This window comes from Panicum hallii, chromosome 2 (assembly GCF_002211085.1).
Source record: "Panicum hallii strain FIL2 chromosome 2, PHallii_v3.1, whole genome shotgun sequence".
NCBI classification, from domain to species: domain Eukaryota; kingdom Viridiplantae; phylum Streptophyta; class Magnoliopsida; order Poales; family Poaceae; genus Panicum; species Panicum hallii.
The window spans coordinates 39,730,110-39,748,523 of record NC_038043.1 but is presented as its reverse complement, the minus strand read 5'-3'; the positions used below and the strand labels follow the sequence as shown (position 1 = coordinate 39,748,523).

The following is an 18,414-nucleotide window of genomic DNA, read 5'->3' as shown; positions in this document are numbered from 1 at the left end:
CGGTTCGTGCGAGGTAGAGAGCTCCGGGTCGGGGACCTAGTCCTAAGGCGAATCTTGAACCGGGAGGGTATGCACAAGCTCTCCCCCAGCTGGGAGGGACCCTTCAAGGTGACCAAGGTGTGCCGACCCGGATCTGTTCGCCTTGCTGCGGAGGATGGAATGCAGCTACCCAATCCATGGAACATTGAGCACCTCCGTAAGTTCTATCCCTAGGACCTGGTTGAGAGGAAATTTTTCCTTTGTAATTGGTAGCATTGCCGTGCGGACCAGGGTGGTAGAGGTCCGCCCTCGTAAACCCAGCCCCTGGCGTACATCGCACAACTCTTCTGTACCAATTCATTTAAGGGGAAATTTGTTCTCAAACGCGTCCTTGAACTCTATGCGATTCTAAGGTTTTTTCGCTTCTTGTTACGCTAACCCCCCGCGCGGTTTTTCGCGTCTGTGTCGTGTCGAAAGTCCTACTTAGGTTGCTACACTATGTCTCTGCCCGGGACCCCTGTCTCGCGGAAGAAAAGGAACCGGGCACCCGGGAGCTGGCTTCAGGGAGGCATGCTCATTCTTTGCTGGGGTCCAGGGCTGTGTAGCCGCTTAGCCTGGTTCCGTACCCTAAGCCTACACGCCCTGCCCCCCTAGGACGGGTACCGTTGTACCTTGAACAATGGACCCGGGGGCCGGGACCCCTTAGATTCCCGAACAATGGAGCCGGTGCTCTGACTCGTTATGCAATGCAGTAGGCTTTTGCTAGCCGGACCGGGACCTCGTGGGGACGTCTACTAAGCGTTGATCTAAGTCATGTGCAGGACCTCGGTTATATGGCAGCTAGTCCCGTCCTATCGCGACTACCTCCCAGGGGGCCACACGGGACCTCGGTATGCACAAGAACACCTTACAAACCGACAACAGGAAAACAGCTAAGTTTTTGCGCAATATCATAAGGTTATCTTACAATAACAAAAGTTATATTACAAAAGAAATAACAAAAAGATACTAGCACTACTGCTCTGGTGGTCCGGAGGCACTTCCACTCTCTGTAGGTTCGGGACGTCGCCGGAGGCGGGCCGCGACCATGTCCACCGCCTCCTGGACCCCTTCTCGTGCGGCGGCCGCTGTCGCCCGGAGGGGTCCGACCAGGACGGGAGTCAGCTGGACGGCAGGATCATGGCTCCGGAAGCTGGTGAGGATGTACTCCGCCACCCCCCGAGCAACTGCTCGTCCCTCTGTCTCCAGGAGGTCCTGTATGCCGGCCTCCACGTCTTGTAGCCGTCTGGCGGCGGAGTCCAACAGCTGGAGTGCGGCGCCGAGTGGTGAAGGAGCCTCCGGTACCCAGACGGGGTTGGCTCCGAGTGCTTCCAGCAGAGGGTTCACCACGCCGACCCATCTTGTTAACCGGTCCGCGCTGGCGCCCCGCTCTGCCAAGAGCTCCTCCACCTTGGTCTCCCTCTCCTGGAGCGCTGCCTCGCGCTCCTGGAGCCTCCGGTTCCCGGCTGCCAGCTCCTCCCCCACGGCCTCTTCCCGCTTCTGGAGCTCCTGCAGCCGGACCACCTCCTCTGCTTCTCGGGCGGCCAGCTCTTCTTCTTTCTTCGCTGCCGCCGCCGCCCGATCCGCGAGGGCGACCTGATGCGCCTCGGCCGTGGCAAACGCCTCCCTCGCCGCGGCTATCAGCTCCCGGGCGGCCCGCTCCATCTCCGCCGCAGCCTCTTTCTGCCTCTCCACGGCAATCAGCCCCTGGAGAGCCTCTGCTTCCCGCCGTGTGGCCGCCAACTCCCGCTGGCGCGCTGCTTCCTCCCGGTCTCGCGCCTGCTCCAGCTCCTCCCGCAGGCGCTCGCGCCCCGCCACGAGCTTGGCGCGCTCCTCGGCGTAGCGGGCGGAGACAGAGTTGATGCGGCCCCCAGGCGGACCTCCCAGTCGAAGAGCCGCTGGCGCTCCGCCTCCAGCTTCTCCCACTCCTGGCGCATGCCAGCCTCTAGCTCTTGTTGAGCTTGCTGGCATCTGGCTATGAGCCGGGGAAGAGGGACCTCCGCTGTGCTCGGGAGGAGGCGCCTGCCCAGCACTAACTCCGGTTCCTCCTCCTCTGCCGGTGCGGCGGCGCTGCTGGCAACTTCGGCCACCTCCGGTGCCGCCGCCTCTGTTGCCTCCGGTGCCGTCGCCTCTGTCGCCTCCGGTGCGGCCACCTCCGGTGCCGCGGCCTCCACCGTCTCCACTGCCTCTGGCGCTGCAGCCTCCACCGTGGCAGCAGCCCCCTCTGCTGCTGGCTCAGCAGGAGAAGGCCCGACTTCGACACCCGACGCTGTCGCCGGCGCCTCGGTCGTTGCGGTGGACCTGGTGTCCTCCTCCCGGGGGGCGGCCTCAGGTTGTGGCGGTGAGGCGACTTCTGGCTCCGGGGCCACAAGTCCGGAGCTTCCTGGAGCTGTCTCTGGTGGAGGGCCTGCTGGGGTCGGCGTCGGGCCTCCCGGCGCTGGCTGGGGGCCGGACCACCCAGTGGGAGCATCCGAAGGCTGCGGCCTGTCGTATCACCTGAATGGTTGAGGACCAGAGGCCAGGAGAGAAAATGAAAAACCTTGACAAAACCACTTACGGTAAGTCGTACCACTCCCATCTGCCCCGGGCTGCGGGGGGGACCTTCCTCCCAGCTGAGGACCCCCGGACCCTTGGTGGGTGTCCCTGGCCATCGGAGTTTCTGGTGGCGGTGATGGGGGCAGTGGATTGGCCTCGGGCGGTGGTGGTGGCGTCGCCGGACGCCGTTCTGGTGGCGGTGGCGGAGGAGGCTGCTGTCTCGGAGGAGGCTGACGTGTCTCCTCCGGACTCCTCTCCGGCTGCTGACGTTGTGGCGCGGGTGGTGGAGCTCTGCTCTGCTCCTCTGCCCCCGCCGTCCTCTGGCGTTTCGGCGCCGGTTCCCCGACCAAGGAACCGTCGCCGCGCTGGAGCCTCCGGGACTTGCTCCCTTCGGCTTGACTGCGCCGCTCGGGTGCCGCCCCCTGAGCCTCGTCGCTCCTTTGGGCCGGGGCAGTACCCGCACTGTCTTTCTGCCGGTGCTCTGGCGCCGGCGCTTTCTCCTTTCCCTTTCCGCCGGGGGCCGGACCTCTGGGTCCCGGCTCCCCGGCACCTTCGCTGGGGCGTTGCTGGCGGTCCGGAGAGGCGCCTGGGATCCGGAGCCCGCGGTTGGGGTCTCCTCCCAGCTGCCGGACCGCCAGGCCACCCTCATCCAGGGTCGGCATCGACGCCAGGACTGATGAACGCAATGCCTGCTCCTCGCACAGGGCCTTGACCCCGCTCGGGAGGACCAGGGACTCCGGGATGAACGCCTCGCCGGTCATCGCCCGGACCGCCGCCTCCAGCTCTGCCCTGGTGAAGTCGCCGCCGGGCCCGCGCGCGATCCTGCAGCAGTCGTTTAGCCCCGTGTACACATAGGCCATCCGGGACCGCTGCTGCAGGGGGGCGATGCGCCGCTTCAGGAAGTCGCCCAGCACCATCATGGAAGTCAGGCCGCTCCTCGCCAGCTTCTTGATCCGGTACAATACCGGGTCGAGTTCCGCTGGTATTGTCGGCCTGGCCTTCCAGGTGCTCCGGTCGCTCTGGGGGCCCTCCGTTGGCAGCTCCAGGCGGTCGTGAGGCTCGTCAGCCACTATGACCCAGCCCTCACGCCAGTCCTCCCACTTGGAGCTGGAGAAGGCGGCGATGTAGGAGCCCGCCATCCCGTGCTGGAGCTGGAAGTAGTAAGCGCCGATCTCGCCGCGCTTTTTCCCGGTCCCGACTAGGGAGTAGAAATGTTTGAAGATGGTGGTGCAGGGGCGCACCCCCACGAACATCTCCATGAAGTGGGCAAAGACCGCCGCGAGGAGGACGGAGTGGGGGGTGAGATGATGAAGTTGGAGGCCGAACTCCTCCAGGAGCAGGAGGAAGAAGGAGGAGATCGGAGGAACCAACCCGCACATAATGTACGAATTAAAAAGGACAAACTCCCCAGCGGCAAGGTCGCGGAGGGGAATCTCGCCGGCCCTGACCCTCCCGGCGTTCGCCGGCGCGGTCCACCCCAGAAGGCGCCGCACCGCGTCCAGCTGATCCTGGGTCTGGAAGCGGCGTGGAAAAGGAAGTGAAGCCATGGAGATTACTGGGGGGGGATTGCGAAAGGAAAGGGGGCTGAGCGCAAGGAAGCCGATCGCGAGAAGGGATGCGAAGACGAAGGGGCGCTACGGCGTCTGTTGTTGGCAAGAGCGAAAAGGTGGCCGTTCCCTTCGGCGCATACCTTTTATGCAAAAGGCTGCTCCCACCTTGGCGTCCTGCGGCGACCGAGGAGAAGACGAGCGGTCACCAGCGCCGCCCTCCCCTTCCCTCACACACCATGACCAGTGGGCTCGGGCCCACCAGTCATTGGCGTGGGTGCTGCAGGGTCGTGGGAGGGGCGGAATCCGAACCGCCCGAGCCGCACGGCGGGCCCGAATAAGACAAGAATCTGAACCGTCTGACGCGCACGGTGCGCGCGGAGGACGGGCCCCACGGGGATCCCTCTATGGGCAAAAGGACATCCATGCCCTCACCTGGCGGGAACGAGCTGTCCACCCGGCGCGATGCTGGGATTTGGCCCCACCTGCGGGTTCATTCCTCTCCCGAGGTGGGCCCGGGGGCCTCTGTCGGTACGTACGGGTAGGGGTACCTCCCGCTAGGGTGTCCGGGCCTTCAGATTCCCATAATCCATGCTCCCCCTCGCCTTGGGGCCACGTGGCATGCGGCCTCCGGGCCTGACGGCTGGGACCGCGGTCTCCGGACCCTCCCCCGAGCTCCATGAGGCCCGGGGTCTCTGCACACCCAGGTGGGCGGGAGAGCTCTCAAGTAGTCCCGCGGACCCGGTCTCCCCTGGGAGGTCCGGGGCCGCCACGTGTGATGGCCGGACCATCACAGGCCAGCCCGCTCCGACCGGTCTCGGGGGCCCCGGGCCCCCCTTTTCTCTAGAAGGGGTCCGGTGCCGCCATGTGTTGCCCAACGGGAGGAGCGGGGCTAGCCCCGCCGCGTGCCTGCGGCTTGAGGCCCCTTGCGGGTCGCCTCTCCACCTACCAGCATTTTAATGCAGTAGCTGAGTCGGGCGCGCCAAAGTCAAAAGGTGCGGCCTGCCACTGACACACGGGGCAGGTAAGCTGACACCACGGTAAGCCCGCCCGTTCTGAAGGCGGCGCGTCGTATCACCGCGCACAGTACGCGGACTGTGTGCAGTCCCGTCACGGCGCTGCGTGCGTGATGATGGCCTGTAATAGGCGAGCTAAGGCGTGCGCTGTAACAGTGCGCGCGCCACAGGACGGCCCCGTCTCGCCCTCTGACCGAAGGTCCCATCCCAACAGTGACAGCAGGGCTTCACTGTTGGGTAACGCTGACGCCGGACACTGTACAAGACAAGGCTGTACACGGCCGTATCCTGGCTGTAGATACGCACATCAACTTCTTGATTGAGAGGACTACAGAGAGGAGCTGGAGTTGAAGATCTCTATGACTCTCGCGGAACAGGCTCCTGTAGGCCGGACCCACATGTCGGGGTCCCGCTCAGTGTAAGCACTCCCCTTGGACTATAAAAGGGAGAGTGCACTCGTTAGAACAAGGGGAACATCCAAGGTCAAGGACAGATACACAAGCTCTAGTCCAGGGGCTCTCACAGTCAATACAGCACCAAAGTGGACGTAGGGTATTACGCTCCGGCGGCCCGAACCACTCTAAATCTTCGTGTCTTTCCTGCGTTCATCTGTCCACCGATCGAGCGCTCCTAAGTCCTCTCCAAACCCATCCTTAACAAGGATTAGGCGGGTGCTTTCCGCCACCCGGCTGGAGAATTCCTCCGACAGTGTACTATAGCCATGACTATAACAACTCTCTTGATTTTCTTAACTAACAATAATTGAGTGCACTGTTCCTCCTGAAGCTGGCCAATATAATTCCTGAGGAAAAGACAAAGAACTAATAGTTCGTTAACTGTCATGTCACATCAGTGGGCAGCGAATCGTATATATTTGTAATTTGTTGCTCCTGAATTGGAGCTTGCCCATAATGCATTGTTGCTGGGCGAGTTGGATGGGGGCAGGGCAGGTTGCTATCTACAGTAGCTGCAGGGCTCATGACCGGTGAAGTCGCCGGTCGTCCCTGCGTGTTGATTGCGTTGCGCCTAATTCCAGCTTTGCACGTCGAGGAAGAAGCACTTTTACATGTACATGGGCAGAGACTTCATCGGCCGCCAGTCAATCCCTTGCTAGACGGGGAGTGTGGAAACTGCAGGGAATGCAAGCGGAAGCTTTTGCAATTTCTAGTTTTCTTTGTTTTTTTCTTTTTTTGAGAGAGAGGAACAGGCTCCCAATCTATGCTATCCTTCAGCCCGCCTCCTGGTCCCCACCAGACGGCCCACGCACGGACCAAGCCCAGCGTTCTCGGCTCCCCGGACCCGCGCCGATCCCCCACTCGTCCTCCTCCCGATTCAGGCAGGAACCCTAGGCGGCGGCGCCCCGCACCCCGGGGAGGCAGCGACGGCCGACGAGCGAGCGGCGGCCCGGCAGCGGACGAGCGCTAGCCGCTAAGCGCCCGGGCCGGCCGGCTCCCGCGGCCCGCGCACCGCGCAGGGGCTCCGCGGCGGCACTGCAGCAGGCGCGCGGCTCCGCCATGCGCCGGCGCAAGCGCAGGCAGCGGGCTCGGCTGGCTGCGGCACCGGCATCCGAGCAGCAAGACAGCAAGCATTCGCCAATCGAGCCAGTGATACTGAGCAACCAAGGTGAGGACTAAGGAACTTGTCCATGTTTTGTCAGATGATAGAAGTAAAAAAAAAAACTCACCTTTAAAAATTTTGAATACCCACCCACACCTAAATTCTGGACCCGCCGTAAGTAGCAAAGTGACCAATGGAGCGCTGAACAGATCTCGATTGGGGCTCTTTGTAATTGATAGTTTTCTTAGGGAACTTGATGATCTTTAGGAGTTTATAGGTGCTCTATTTTATACGATTCCCCTTTCGGCAAAAGGAAAGGTCACAATCAATTAATCGCCGCACTGGAGCCACCAAGCCGCAATACATGGATCCACGGAAGATACAACACCGGAGACTTTGAGTCAGGGTCAACGGTCAAGCGACAACAGCTGGCCCGTAGCTAGCTACACTTGCGTCGCCATGCCAATATAATTGATCGGTTGCCCTTCTTCCTTGTTAAGCGCTCTTTGCTAGTAGCCCCAACAATGGCTGCCGCAACCTCCGGCCTCCTCGCTTTCCTCTGCCTCTGCTGCTTTTTCATGCTCTGCATCCACGCACCATGTGCCTCCTCAACTTCCTTCAGCTTCAACTTTTCAGATACCAGCAAGGACCCCTGCGCCAACGGTCTCAAGTGCGTGGGGGACGCAAAGTTCGCTGGCTCCATGATCGATCTAACAAAAAATGACCGTACTCTCCCAAGCAACAGCAGCCTTGGTCGGGTGTGGTACGGGAAGCCGGTGCTGCTCTGGGACGCCGCCACCGGTGAGCTGGCAAGCTTCAACACCGTCTTCTCCTTTTTGATCTTTCAGGATACTCAATATCAGAAGAATCCGGATGGGACTTTTAATGCTGGCGACGGGATGGCCTTCTTCCTCGCGAGCTACTCGGACAGCAGCGTCCTGGGCAACAGCGGCGGTGGGGGTGGGAACCTCGGCCTCTTCAACGACACCAACCACTTCAACGCCACGGGTGACAGTCGGGTTGTTGCCGTCGAGTTCGATACGTTCCTTAATCCGCAATGGGATAATAGCTCCCAGCACGTCGGCATCGACATCAACTCCATCATGTCAGTGGCGTCCATTTACACGGATCCCTATGATTCGCCCGGACACAAGAACCTCACGTCGGATCTCTGGATGACCGCCACGGTCAAATACGATAACAAGACGAAGCTGCTAACCGTCGATCTAGATATCGAAGGTTACCTATACCACGTCAACCATACCGCTGACCTGAAGTTATTCTTGCCGGAGCAGGTGGCCGTCGGCTTCTCCGCGACGACTGGCTCGTCGGCTGAGCTTCACCGGGTACAAGCATGGTCGTTCAATTCCACACTTGAAAAGAAGGTCACTCCGATAGATATGCCACCTGCACCTTCACCTCAACCATTTGCAGCTCCAGAAATTACGTCAGTGCCGTCGCCAAAATTGGTACTCACGGTGCTGGTTCCTGCACTCGCTGTCTCGGTCTGTGGAATTGTGGGTCTGCTCCTGTGGCACAAGTGCAGAAAAAACGTCAAAGCAAACAAAGCCACCAATGATAGCAGCGAGTCAGACGAGCAACACGGCGAGGCTGACTTTGAGAGAGGGGTGGCTGGACCAAGACGCTACCACTACCGTGAGCTTGCTGCGGCCACAGGCGACTTCGCAGAGGAGAATATGCTCGGGCGAGGAGGTTTTGGTAGGGTGTACAAGGGGTGCCTTCCAAGCGACGTCGATGACGACGGCCGGATGGTGGCCATCAAGAAGTTCTCGTCGGAGTCATCGCAGAGTAGGAAGGAATTCGAGGCAGAGGTGAAGATCATAGGCCGGCTGAGGCATCGCAATCTCGTGCAGCTGTTAGGTTGGTGCGACAGCCTCAAGGGTCTCTTGCTTGTCTACGAGCTCATGCCAGAAGGCAGCCTTGATAGACACATCTACAACACCGAGAGTGTGTTAACTTGGGCCCAGAGGTATGGCTGTTAACAAAGTCTGATTTAAATTTCAACATTTCTCACTTGCGGCTGTAGTTTGCTTTCATTACTAATACGACAATTGTATCATGATTTTTATGGTGACATGCTAACTTTGTGTTCTCAATTTGATAGGTACAACATCATTGTGGGATTAGGATCAGCACTGCGCTACCTACACCGAGACTGGGAGCAATGCGTAGTGCATGGTGACATCAAGCCAAGCAACATAATGCTCGACTCATCCTACAACTGTAAGCTTGGAGACTTCGGGCTCGCCCGCCTCGGTGACCACGGGGCGGGCCCCAAGACCACGGTGGTCAAAGGCACCATGGGGTACATAGATCCGGAGTTCGTCAACACCAGCAGGCGGTGCACCCAGTCGGACGTCTACAGCTTCGGCATCGTCCTGCTCGAGATCGTCTCCGGGCGGCCGCCCGTGGACAGGTGGGACCCGTCGTTCATGCTCATGAAGTGGGCTTGGAGCCTGTACAGCGAGGGCAAGATCCTTGATGCGGCGGACGCGCGGCTGAGGATGGGTGACAAGGCCGCGGAGCGGCAGATGGAGCGCGCACTGGTCGTGGGGCTCTGGTGCACGCTCCGTGAGCCGGAGCACCGGCCATCGGTTGCGGACGCCTTGTACATCCTGCAGTCGGAGGACAAGCTGCCAGACCTTCCACTGCAGATGTACATGATGGCGGCAGCTCCGAGCTTTGCTGTGGGCGAGCGCGGAGCCTTCAGCAGCTCCTTCTCCAGCGGTGGCCGCTCTTCGGCTACCACAGGCACGACTCGATCTTCCGAATCGTCTGCCAATTGATCAGATTTACCCCCATTATTCCATGGTTATCGTGGTGCCTGGTGGATGCTGATGTATTATTTGATCATGGTTTTGTGTACGTAATTTGTGGATGACTTTAAGCTATGACCGCTTGGAACAAACGGAGTTAATGCTTTATTCCCTTAGCCACTAAATCTCTATGTTACATCAATGGCCTACAGGACTACTCATGAGGTAATGTCAATATGGCTTCACTAGTTATCTCGACTACATAATTACATAGCATACGACAACAAATACTGAACCAAGAATGAGTTAGGAATTGGGACAAAATGAAGGACGCCCAAAGCTCCTACCTTCACCGTTGCGAATGAGAGGTTATTAGAGTATGACGTATATCTGCACATAACATGTATACAGATCTGGTCAGACCGATTGTTGCACAACCGAGATCATCAGAACATGACTAAGAAATTGGCTTTTAGAGTGATCTAAATGTAGAAGAAAATAGAATTCGATGTGCAGATGTTGTAGATAGATTGATTGACATACGGGACCTACCCAGCAACTTGCCCGTCGACATACCATGGTCTCCAATCTTCTACAACTGAGAAATTAATGGACCTAATCTAGGACGGTGTGACGGTATAAGGTACAGTCATGTCATGATCACCACTATATACTAGACCGCTGTAGCCTTTGGTGTTCACGTCCAAATGGTACCTTACTGAATTCGTAATATCTTTAGAATACTGTGTAGCCTTGTTGCATCTTAACCATGTGGGAACTGTTCCCTGCATTGTAGAACGCAATAGTACTTGCTAGATTAACAACCACCTTACGATTGCAAAGTACAATGAATTAGATGGGGCTATTCCTTTCAGATTATTCAAGCACAAGCTGTGGTCAGAACAACTTGAATCATGCCAGGCCACAGGCGACCGTAGCATTGTACGAATTAATGTCTTCCAGCATTAGCATGGCCACTGTAAATCCAGAACCAGCAGAAACAGATAGTTCAGTACAAAGGGCTGCTGCATCAGTTTCGGGCTTCCATACCTTGTGGATACCAAGAGCCTCTCTTACCGCGGCATTGTTTGCCCATAGTCTGGATAGTGTATATAGCCCTGTCTGCCAAGAACAGTGCGGTTCATATTTTCATATTTATTAGATTATCTTGTCACACAAACAATGGTGGGTAGTACTGAAGAAATCAAAAGTTCATTTGGGCACTAACTCTGCAGTGTGTAGAAATCTCAGACAAGTAAAACCCTTTGGCAGTATAATCCTGGAGAAGCTGCATCTCTCAATCGAATGTCTGAATCCAGCTTCAGCTTGAGTAAGTTGAATGGATGGGGGCTTGCATAAGCGCATTTGGGCTCCAGAATGTGGAACGGAAATATGTCCTTGACACACTTTACAAAGAGAATAAACTGCCAATTGCTTAGTAGTAGCAGTGTCATTCGACAGTTCTTTTTTTCTTTTGAAAATGCACGATAATAATCCGATAGTGCTCATATGCCACCTCATGTATGCCGTCAAGGCTGCTTGTGCACTGCAGGCTACGGTGGCTGCTATCCCCCACACTGCAGCTCTTCTTGTACGCCTGGAAATAACAAGACGCACATATCATTCATTCGGATTGACTTTTATGAAAAATGTGACTCAGCAATGCAGCAGACATGTATAGAGATTTCGAACGTAATATGTAAACTCTATGTTAGAATATAAAAGTGCTGGAGGCAGCTATTCATTTTTACTCCATACCTACCTCATAGATTTGGTCAGATATGAGACCCATCCTGTGAGCAAACGGAATTATTGATGGCTTGTCAATGTTTAAATTTGTGTATGGATTGCCCACGAGGTATCCCTGAAAATGATGTGCAAGATTAATTGGGGAGATCTATGCTCCGAAAACAGGACAGCATCTAGGAACCCAAAATAATCTTTATATATGATTGTGCAGCTTATAGTGTAATTGTCAAACCTTTAGATTCAGAGCAGGTTCACTTCCTACATCGTTACCTGGAACAAAGGTGCCACTCAGCAAAATCAAATTTGTGCACTAATGGACGAAAACAATGAAAAGGAACAGAAGGTGATAGTCGACTAGTTGAGGGAAGTTCACCATTGGCAGTTTCAGAGGTAACGGTTGGCACAACTATATATACCAGAGTATGAATCACCACCAATGTAAAGAGGATTTGACAAGAACTCCGGGTGCACACCAAACCACTGAGAAATTAGCGAGAAATGCCACAAAACAAAAAAAATGTAATTTAGCATGTTTGCTTGGTGAAGGCCTTATTGCGACAAGCATATCCAGATTGTGTTTAGCAGACTTAGTTTTGATACTAGCGAAGCAGGGGATGTAACCTTCCTGAGAAAGATAATAATTTGGTTGACAGCTTTGGTGTCACTTGAATTGTATCCTCGTTCTGCAATGGAGTATGAAAATCCAGCTCCAACAGGTTAATCGAGAAAAATGATATTGCTCACCTGGATTATTGTGCAATTATTTGGTGAAAGACGTGTTAAAACACTGAGAAATTGCATATTCTGGTAAGGAAGGGGGGAGAGTGAGGTATAAAGGTAGATGGTGGGTTCAAATCTTTTAACCTTTGGTCCAGGACTCTGATCTGTACACCAACTTAGCCAGGCCATGCTTGTAGCCTTGATTATCAAATTTCAGAGGACCTGAAAATCAATTTTAGGGATGTGCAAGCATGGTTCTTTTTCGATTTTGATATCATGGACTTTTCGGTCTTCGCAAATAATTCAAATCACCTAGTTTTATATCATTTCGGTAATACACGAATAAATTGGTAAATACAAATCTAGTTTTAGTTTAAGTAGACTTGATGAGGTTTCACACGGTTCTTAGGTGACAGAAATGAAAATTCTACATTGCAATGAGGCATCACTAACTTGTCTATGCGAGGAGGTGGTATCAAACTTGACAATAATGCACACATATTGGTATCTTCAATGTCATGTGGAGGTAAATAGTGACACTGCCTCTCGGTTGAACAATGGTATATCCTCCAGCTATACACTATACAGCAGTTGTGCTGGGCTTTCTGAAAGACCCCAATAGATGTTAAGCTTGGCATGAAAAGCTGTGACCTCTGGAATTTCAATGGCTACCAGAATCCTACTCCATTCTTGACTATGAGATAGAGGAAGGATCTCTGGACTCTGAAGCAATCATCAACAGAATGGAGTACCAGTAGGAGGCGACCGTGAGCTCACCGATCTGATAGACGAGGCCGGTGAAGGAAGTGCATCCGGGGACGCCGCTGAGTCAGAGCATGACTGCAAGTAGCAGAAGAGGCGGTCGCCACTGCGCTCGTCCACCTCCACGTACCTGCGCCGGTGAGCCGGAGCTGATTAAGCTGGAGGAATGGAAGACAATAGCAGCCCATCAGAGACACAGACCCTGTTCGGAGGTCGAGTTGGGAGGGGTCCCTGAACGCCGCGGCTATACATGCTCGCGCTACAAAAACGCGAGCCATCGCCTGAAGCCGTCCTCCAGGTGATGGTTCCGATGAAGGGATGCATATTCGCACCCGTCCCTGGAAGCCGATCTGTTTACATCCACGTGAATCATGCGATCATGTAAATTTAACACCAAGCGGATAGTAGTTGCGAGTAACAGTAGTTGCGCAGATAATTGTTTTTCATAATAATTAATACATGAAGTGCATGCAATAAAGAAAGTATTTAAGGAGCCATATTGCACCTGCATAGAATAAAAGTAAAAAATTGTAATTTTCCATATATTCTGCGGTCGAAAAATAAATTGATACGTAGCAAAAAAGAATCTCACAAACCCCGTCGGCGGGAGTTTCCAAACGCAGGTCTTAATTGGCCCCATGGCTCGAAACGGCCCAATCGATAGGCGGAGCCCAAAAAAAGAGCCCCACCAGGCTGCCAGCTGGGAAAAAGAAACACAACGCCGTTGCCGGGGATCGAACCCGGGTCACCCGCGTGACAGGCGGGAATACTCACCACTATACTACAACGACTTGGATGCCTTACATCAATTATCATATGAGGTATACAAGCACGCCGTCCCTGTCTATTCTTTTTTGGTTTAAATCCATTTTTCCATTAGATAAGTAGTAGACTGGAAATAGGCAGAATGAAATGCAGCATTGCTTTTCGGCCTTGTTGTGTGTTTCTCAGCGGGATGGAACGGTACTGAAACTCTACGGTAGAAATTATTGTGATACTCTACGGTACTGTTTAATTTGATACGATCATATTAAAATACGCCTTACATATTATTGTGATACAAAATTTCAATCATAAGTTAGTACTACTTTTGAATACGCATGCATTAGTAAACTCTACAAGTTTTGTGCACAAATCTTATACATTAATAGAGTGATCGGGGCCAAAGGCTTGTGTCCTGTTACCTTTGGGCACGCTGGTACGAAAGTAGGCCCACGCACTACCACCTTTCCTAGAACATGACAATAGCTTTTCTTGATGAAACAAATTACCTGTACGAAGTAAAAAAAAAAGTTCAAATGGTAGCGTGTTCAGCGGATTAGTGTACTTTTTTTTCCCTTTTGCAGCTTGTCAGACCACTTGCTGAGCGTACATGATTTTGTCAGGCCTAGTTGGTATATATTGCGTACTAAAGTGTAAAGTCAATGGGGACCCTTATGCAACGCTAAGAAAACAATAGCTTCTCCGTAAGTTATTAGCTGGGTTTCTCGTTGTGGAACTTCTTCACCGGATTCGAGTATTAGACTCATGCAATGCAATGTCAACAGCTAATAATTGGTTATGGTGACTTCAACAATATCAATAAGCTGGTGTGTATAAGTATGCTCGTATATTGGTGACTGTGTGTGCATGTATATATGTACTGTGTTTCGAAAAAATACAGCTTCGTACCTTGATTTATAACAATGCTCGTGATAGATTGTTACAATAATTCAACAATCTTCTCACTTACATCTCGTGATTGTTACAATCTTCAAAGATGCTTTTCACAATTTACAAGGACTAACTAACTTTTGTTTGAACAGTAAGGACTAACGAACTGTGTTCAGTATTCATACCTTAGCTCGAGATTATTGGATTGTAACTGTTGCATTCACAAGCTCAACGAAATGAGCAGCCTTTTGCTTTAGGTTTAACAATCCAAAGGCTACCAACAATCTATAAATGGAGGAAACAGATTCTTGCTGGATTGTTATAATTAATCTGATGTGAGAAGCTCCCCACGTGAAGCATTCCGTTGAAACTGGCAATAAATCATGCCTGCCAGACGAAAAATAGTATCTTAGAACCGAATTTCTTTAAGGGTTTAACTAGGGGACACAGCTATGCATTGTCGAGAACAAACGAGGCCTTAGCTTGCGCAAGTTGTTTTCCCAGTGTAAGAAGCAGATCAGATGCAAAACAAACAGGATCCTGCTCCCAGCGACTCCCTTGCTACTCGCATGATTAATTACTCAACTCATCGTCAATCATCGCCGCCGGATCAGGGAACCAAGGACGCGTAGGATCCGCGCGCGTCCGTTGTGTTCGTGGCCAACAGATCACAGCATCACACCGTTGACGAGATTTCCATCTGCATCCCCGCCAGAGAAGGTGTCAGTAGTCAACTCGTCGTCTATCCAGCACCGATCGAGTTAGAGCAGGTCCGCGTAGAATTATAGGAGAAACTCCCGAGTATCATTTGCTGCACGCGCATGGCCGTATAGGAGAAAGTCCCGAGTACCAATAATTTTCTCACAGAAAATTCCTTCCATGTCACTAGAAATTGTACCCATCCTTTCAATGCCATCGAAGATTATAGGATCCCTTATCTGCCATCCGTTATAACTTTTTATCCTTTACGTGCCACTGCCGTTAGATGACTGTTACATTGCTGTTAATATGTGGTGGGAAGATTTTGCCCTCTAGATGGACGGAGCTGTTTCTGAATTATAAGCGAAAAAAGGCCGGCAGGCACAAACAAGTGGATTTCATAGGGACAATTAATGTGGCTCGATTTGAACCAACAACCACAGCATCACGACCTATAATAGTTGTGACGTTTCCTTTACTCTTAGTAAGAGTTTGAAAATATTTAATTTTTCTAAGTATTGTATTAGTGGTACAACTATTTACTAAATAAATTTATTCCTCCATTTGGATTGTTCCCTAGGATAATCTAAATTTAATATTACATAGATTATATATATACATACTTTAGTGGTACAACTACTCATACATTATATATATATACATACTTTATTTTATTTTATCTGTTAAGTATCATAGATCTTACAATACTTTTGATAACAAACACAATATAATGTTATATAAATATGGCTTACAGAACTAAGTCTTTGGGGGACCATGGAGACTAATTTATATCTCTAAGTATGTTATTGGATTCGTATTCCATGAGCATGTCGTCATTATTGAGTAAGTTAGCCAACTGAGGTGGGACTTCTTATTATCATGTTCCATGGGCACATCTTTGGAGCAACTAGCGTCAACAGATCGAGTAATGAAGTGGGCTTCAAACTTGTCCTCTTGAACTTGTTTGCTAACAGATTTTTAGTACAAGTCAACCAAATGTTTGGGAATGTAGCACTTTTTGATGTGGTTGTAATAACCACACCTTTAACAAACATGAGAGTTATCTTTAAGAGTACCTTTCCCTCTGTTAAGACCCTTTTTTGCCTTATAATTTTGCTTGTTTTATCTATTTTTCTTTAAATTCTTGTTAAATTTCTTACCCCTAAACCTCTTTTATTATTCTAAGTATTGAAGTGAACTTTTCAGGCAGAGGTGGCACAGGGCATATTTGATGGTTCTTTGTTGATAACTCATCATGTTTTTCTACCTAGAGTAAATCATATATTAAATCAAAATATTTGGTGTTCTTATGGCAACTATATTGATGTTGCAATAACCTATCTTCAGGGAGAAATGTAGATAAAGTCTTTCAATCTTTTCTGCATCATCCAAAAGTTGATTGGAGAAATGAAGATTGGAACAAATCTTGTGTACTGCAGAATTGTATGCTGCAATAGATTTGGAGTCTATAAGATGGAGTATTGACCACTCGCATCTTGCTTCTGGTAAAATTATAGCTTGTTGTTGACTGTAGCGCTCTTTGAGTGCAACCTAATGGTTTTTAGGATCTTGTTCCATCTTATATTCATTCTTTAGATCTGAATGAAGATGATGCCTTAGAAAATGTAAGGTCGTATATTTGGTGCTTCTGAGAGATGAACTTTTGAATTAGGTTTATTAATTGCACTAATGAAACCTTCTGCTGATAGCATTATCATCCATTGCCCAAGTCAGGTAGTTTCTACCATCTAAGTTTAGTGAAATCTTTATTGACTAGATGAGTTATTTTCGTACATGAAGAATCATGTATAGGATTAATTTACCATTGTAAATTAAATAATATATTATGCTATAAAGATGCAAAATTTTAAAATCAAGATGATCTTGATAATAAAATTAAACTATAGGACAAAGGGCAGTGTAACTGCTTTAAATATATTTTTATTCCTGTAGGAATAAATGACGTGATAGTCATATGAAAATTTGTCCATTTGTGTGAATTTTGGATATACACATCAAAGGTAATCATCATAAGATGTAGATCTTTTAGTGATGAGCAAGTAATTTGTTGCCTAAAAGTACGGTCTCATGGCAAATAAATTCTTAGAAATAATTTATCATAGCCAGTGGCTAGGTTGCATCAACTTGTGTTTTTGAAAAAACCATTTGCTATATACTTTAATTTTAATTTTGCATAATTTTCTACATGATCGATGTAGAATATTGTTTGAGTGGCATAATTAAAATATATGAAGAAAATAGTGGCACATAGAAAGATTGCTCTAAAACAAAATTTGGACTATGAATATGATATCTTAGGATCATATAATAATTAATTAATGCACGGCGGGGTTGGCGCTGGGTCCAGGCCAGTGAGGCCGGTTCCAGCCTCACCCGAGGAGCCGACGCGATGGTGGGATGGTGACGGCAGTAGCACTATTGCTGGGGAAGGCTCAGCCCTCGGAGGTGGACGGCCAGCTAGCACTCTTAGTGGGTGCAGGTGTTCGGAGTTAGCTCCGGGGCACTTCGGGATTTGTAGGGAGAAATCTTAGTCCGGCCTTACGCCGGTAGGCAATGGCGGCACTTCTTACGCCGCTTTTCTCCTTGGAGGCTTTGTTGATGTGCTATCTACATATCCATATTGTCATTGGATACTACGGGAAAACATTTGAGGGATTCTTATCCGGCTTTTTGCTGGTGTTGACATTGGTGACACCTTGTGGTGCCACTCCCTTCTTGGAGGCGATGTCGACATCTCCTCGCACCCACATACTAGATGGAGATTTGCATGAAAAGATTTGATAAGCAACAAATAATTCGAACATCAAGTTTCTAAGCAGACAAGAGATGTGATAGATTGGTGCTGCGTGAAGATATTGTAAGGTTGAAGTGGGAACGAAGAAGAAGATTGAAGTTTAGTCTTTTAGTTTTCTTTCTTTATTTTATAGCTTTCTTTATTATTTGTGTGAAGTTTCTCATTTGAGGTTTAGAGTCTAAGAACTCTTATTATATTTATTATATTTGACTGTATATATCCACAAGATGGATATAGAGGCCGGTTTAATCCCATATTAAAAAAATCTTGAGACACACTGTGTCGTCCTGAGTCATATTAAACTTTTCCAAATGGGCAAATGGACATGTTCAACTATAGGGAACACAACTAATTCGGTCACGCTCGGTTTGCTATATATGAAGTTTCCTGTTTGCTTCCAACAGTAATGCCCGTACTAACAAATTTTAATTTACTACCTCTAGCCACAAAAAAAAAATACTCCATGTCGGGCCAGCGATGCCTTAAGCCTCAAGACTTTATTTCCTAATAACGAACACAGTGGGAGACGTTGAATTCGTCCAGTTTATAGCCAATAAAAGGCAGAG

At 50.6% G+C, this 18,414-nt stretch overlaps 1 protein-coding gene, 1 non-coding gene and 1 pseudogene across 4 annotated transcripts; 1 reads left to right on the top strand and 2 right to left on the bottom strand.

Moving 5' to 3' along the window:
• Nucleotides 1–6,357: 6,357 nt before the first annotated feature.
• Nucleotides 6,358–9,635, top strand: LOC112881446 (L-type lectin-domain containing receptor kinase IX.1-like). Of its 3 annotated transcripts, none has more exons than XM_025946130.1 (3): nucleotides 6,358–6,739; nucleotides 7,310–8,663; nucleotides 8,799–9,635. In XM_025946130.1, the coding sequence occupies exons 1-3, from the start codon at nucleotides 6,631–6,633 to the stop codon at nucleotides 9,478–9,480; spliced, it is 2,145 nt and encodes a 714-aa protein (XP_025801915.1). In that variant the 5' UTR covers nucleotides 6,358–6,630; the 3' UTR covers nucleotides 9,481–9,635. The 3 variants fall into 3 exon arrangements, with proteins under 3 accessions (XP_025801915.1, XP_025801916.1, XP_025801914.1); XM_025946131.1 differs by having other exon boundaries at nucleotides 6,360–6,739; nucleotides 7,296–8,663; XM_025946129.1 differs by lacking the exon at nucleotides 6,358–6,739 and having other exon boundaries at nucleotides 6,787–8,663.
• Nucleotides 9,636–9,716: 81 nt separating this feature from the next.
• LOC112881027 lies at nucleotides 9,717–12,757 on the bottom strand (annotated as a pseudogene).
• Nucleotides 12,758–13,400: 643 nt separating this feature from the next.
• On the bottom strand, nucleotides 13,401–13,472 carry TRNAD-GUC. The gene has a single exon. It is a non-coding gene; the product is annotated as a tRNA-Asp (tRNA).
• Nucleotides 13,473–18,414: the final 4,942 nt, after the last annotated feature.

Bases quoted from the DNA above. Each gene is read 5' to 3' on its own strand.
- LOC112881446 (XM_025946129.1), top strand. From the start codon at position 7,198: ATGGCTGCCGCAACCTCCGGCCTCCTCGCTTTCCTCTGCCTCTGCTGC. The intron at 8,664-8,798 runs GTATGGCTGTTA...TCAATTTGATAG, and splicing joins GTGTTAACTTGGGCCCAGAG to GTACAACATCATTGTGGGAT.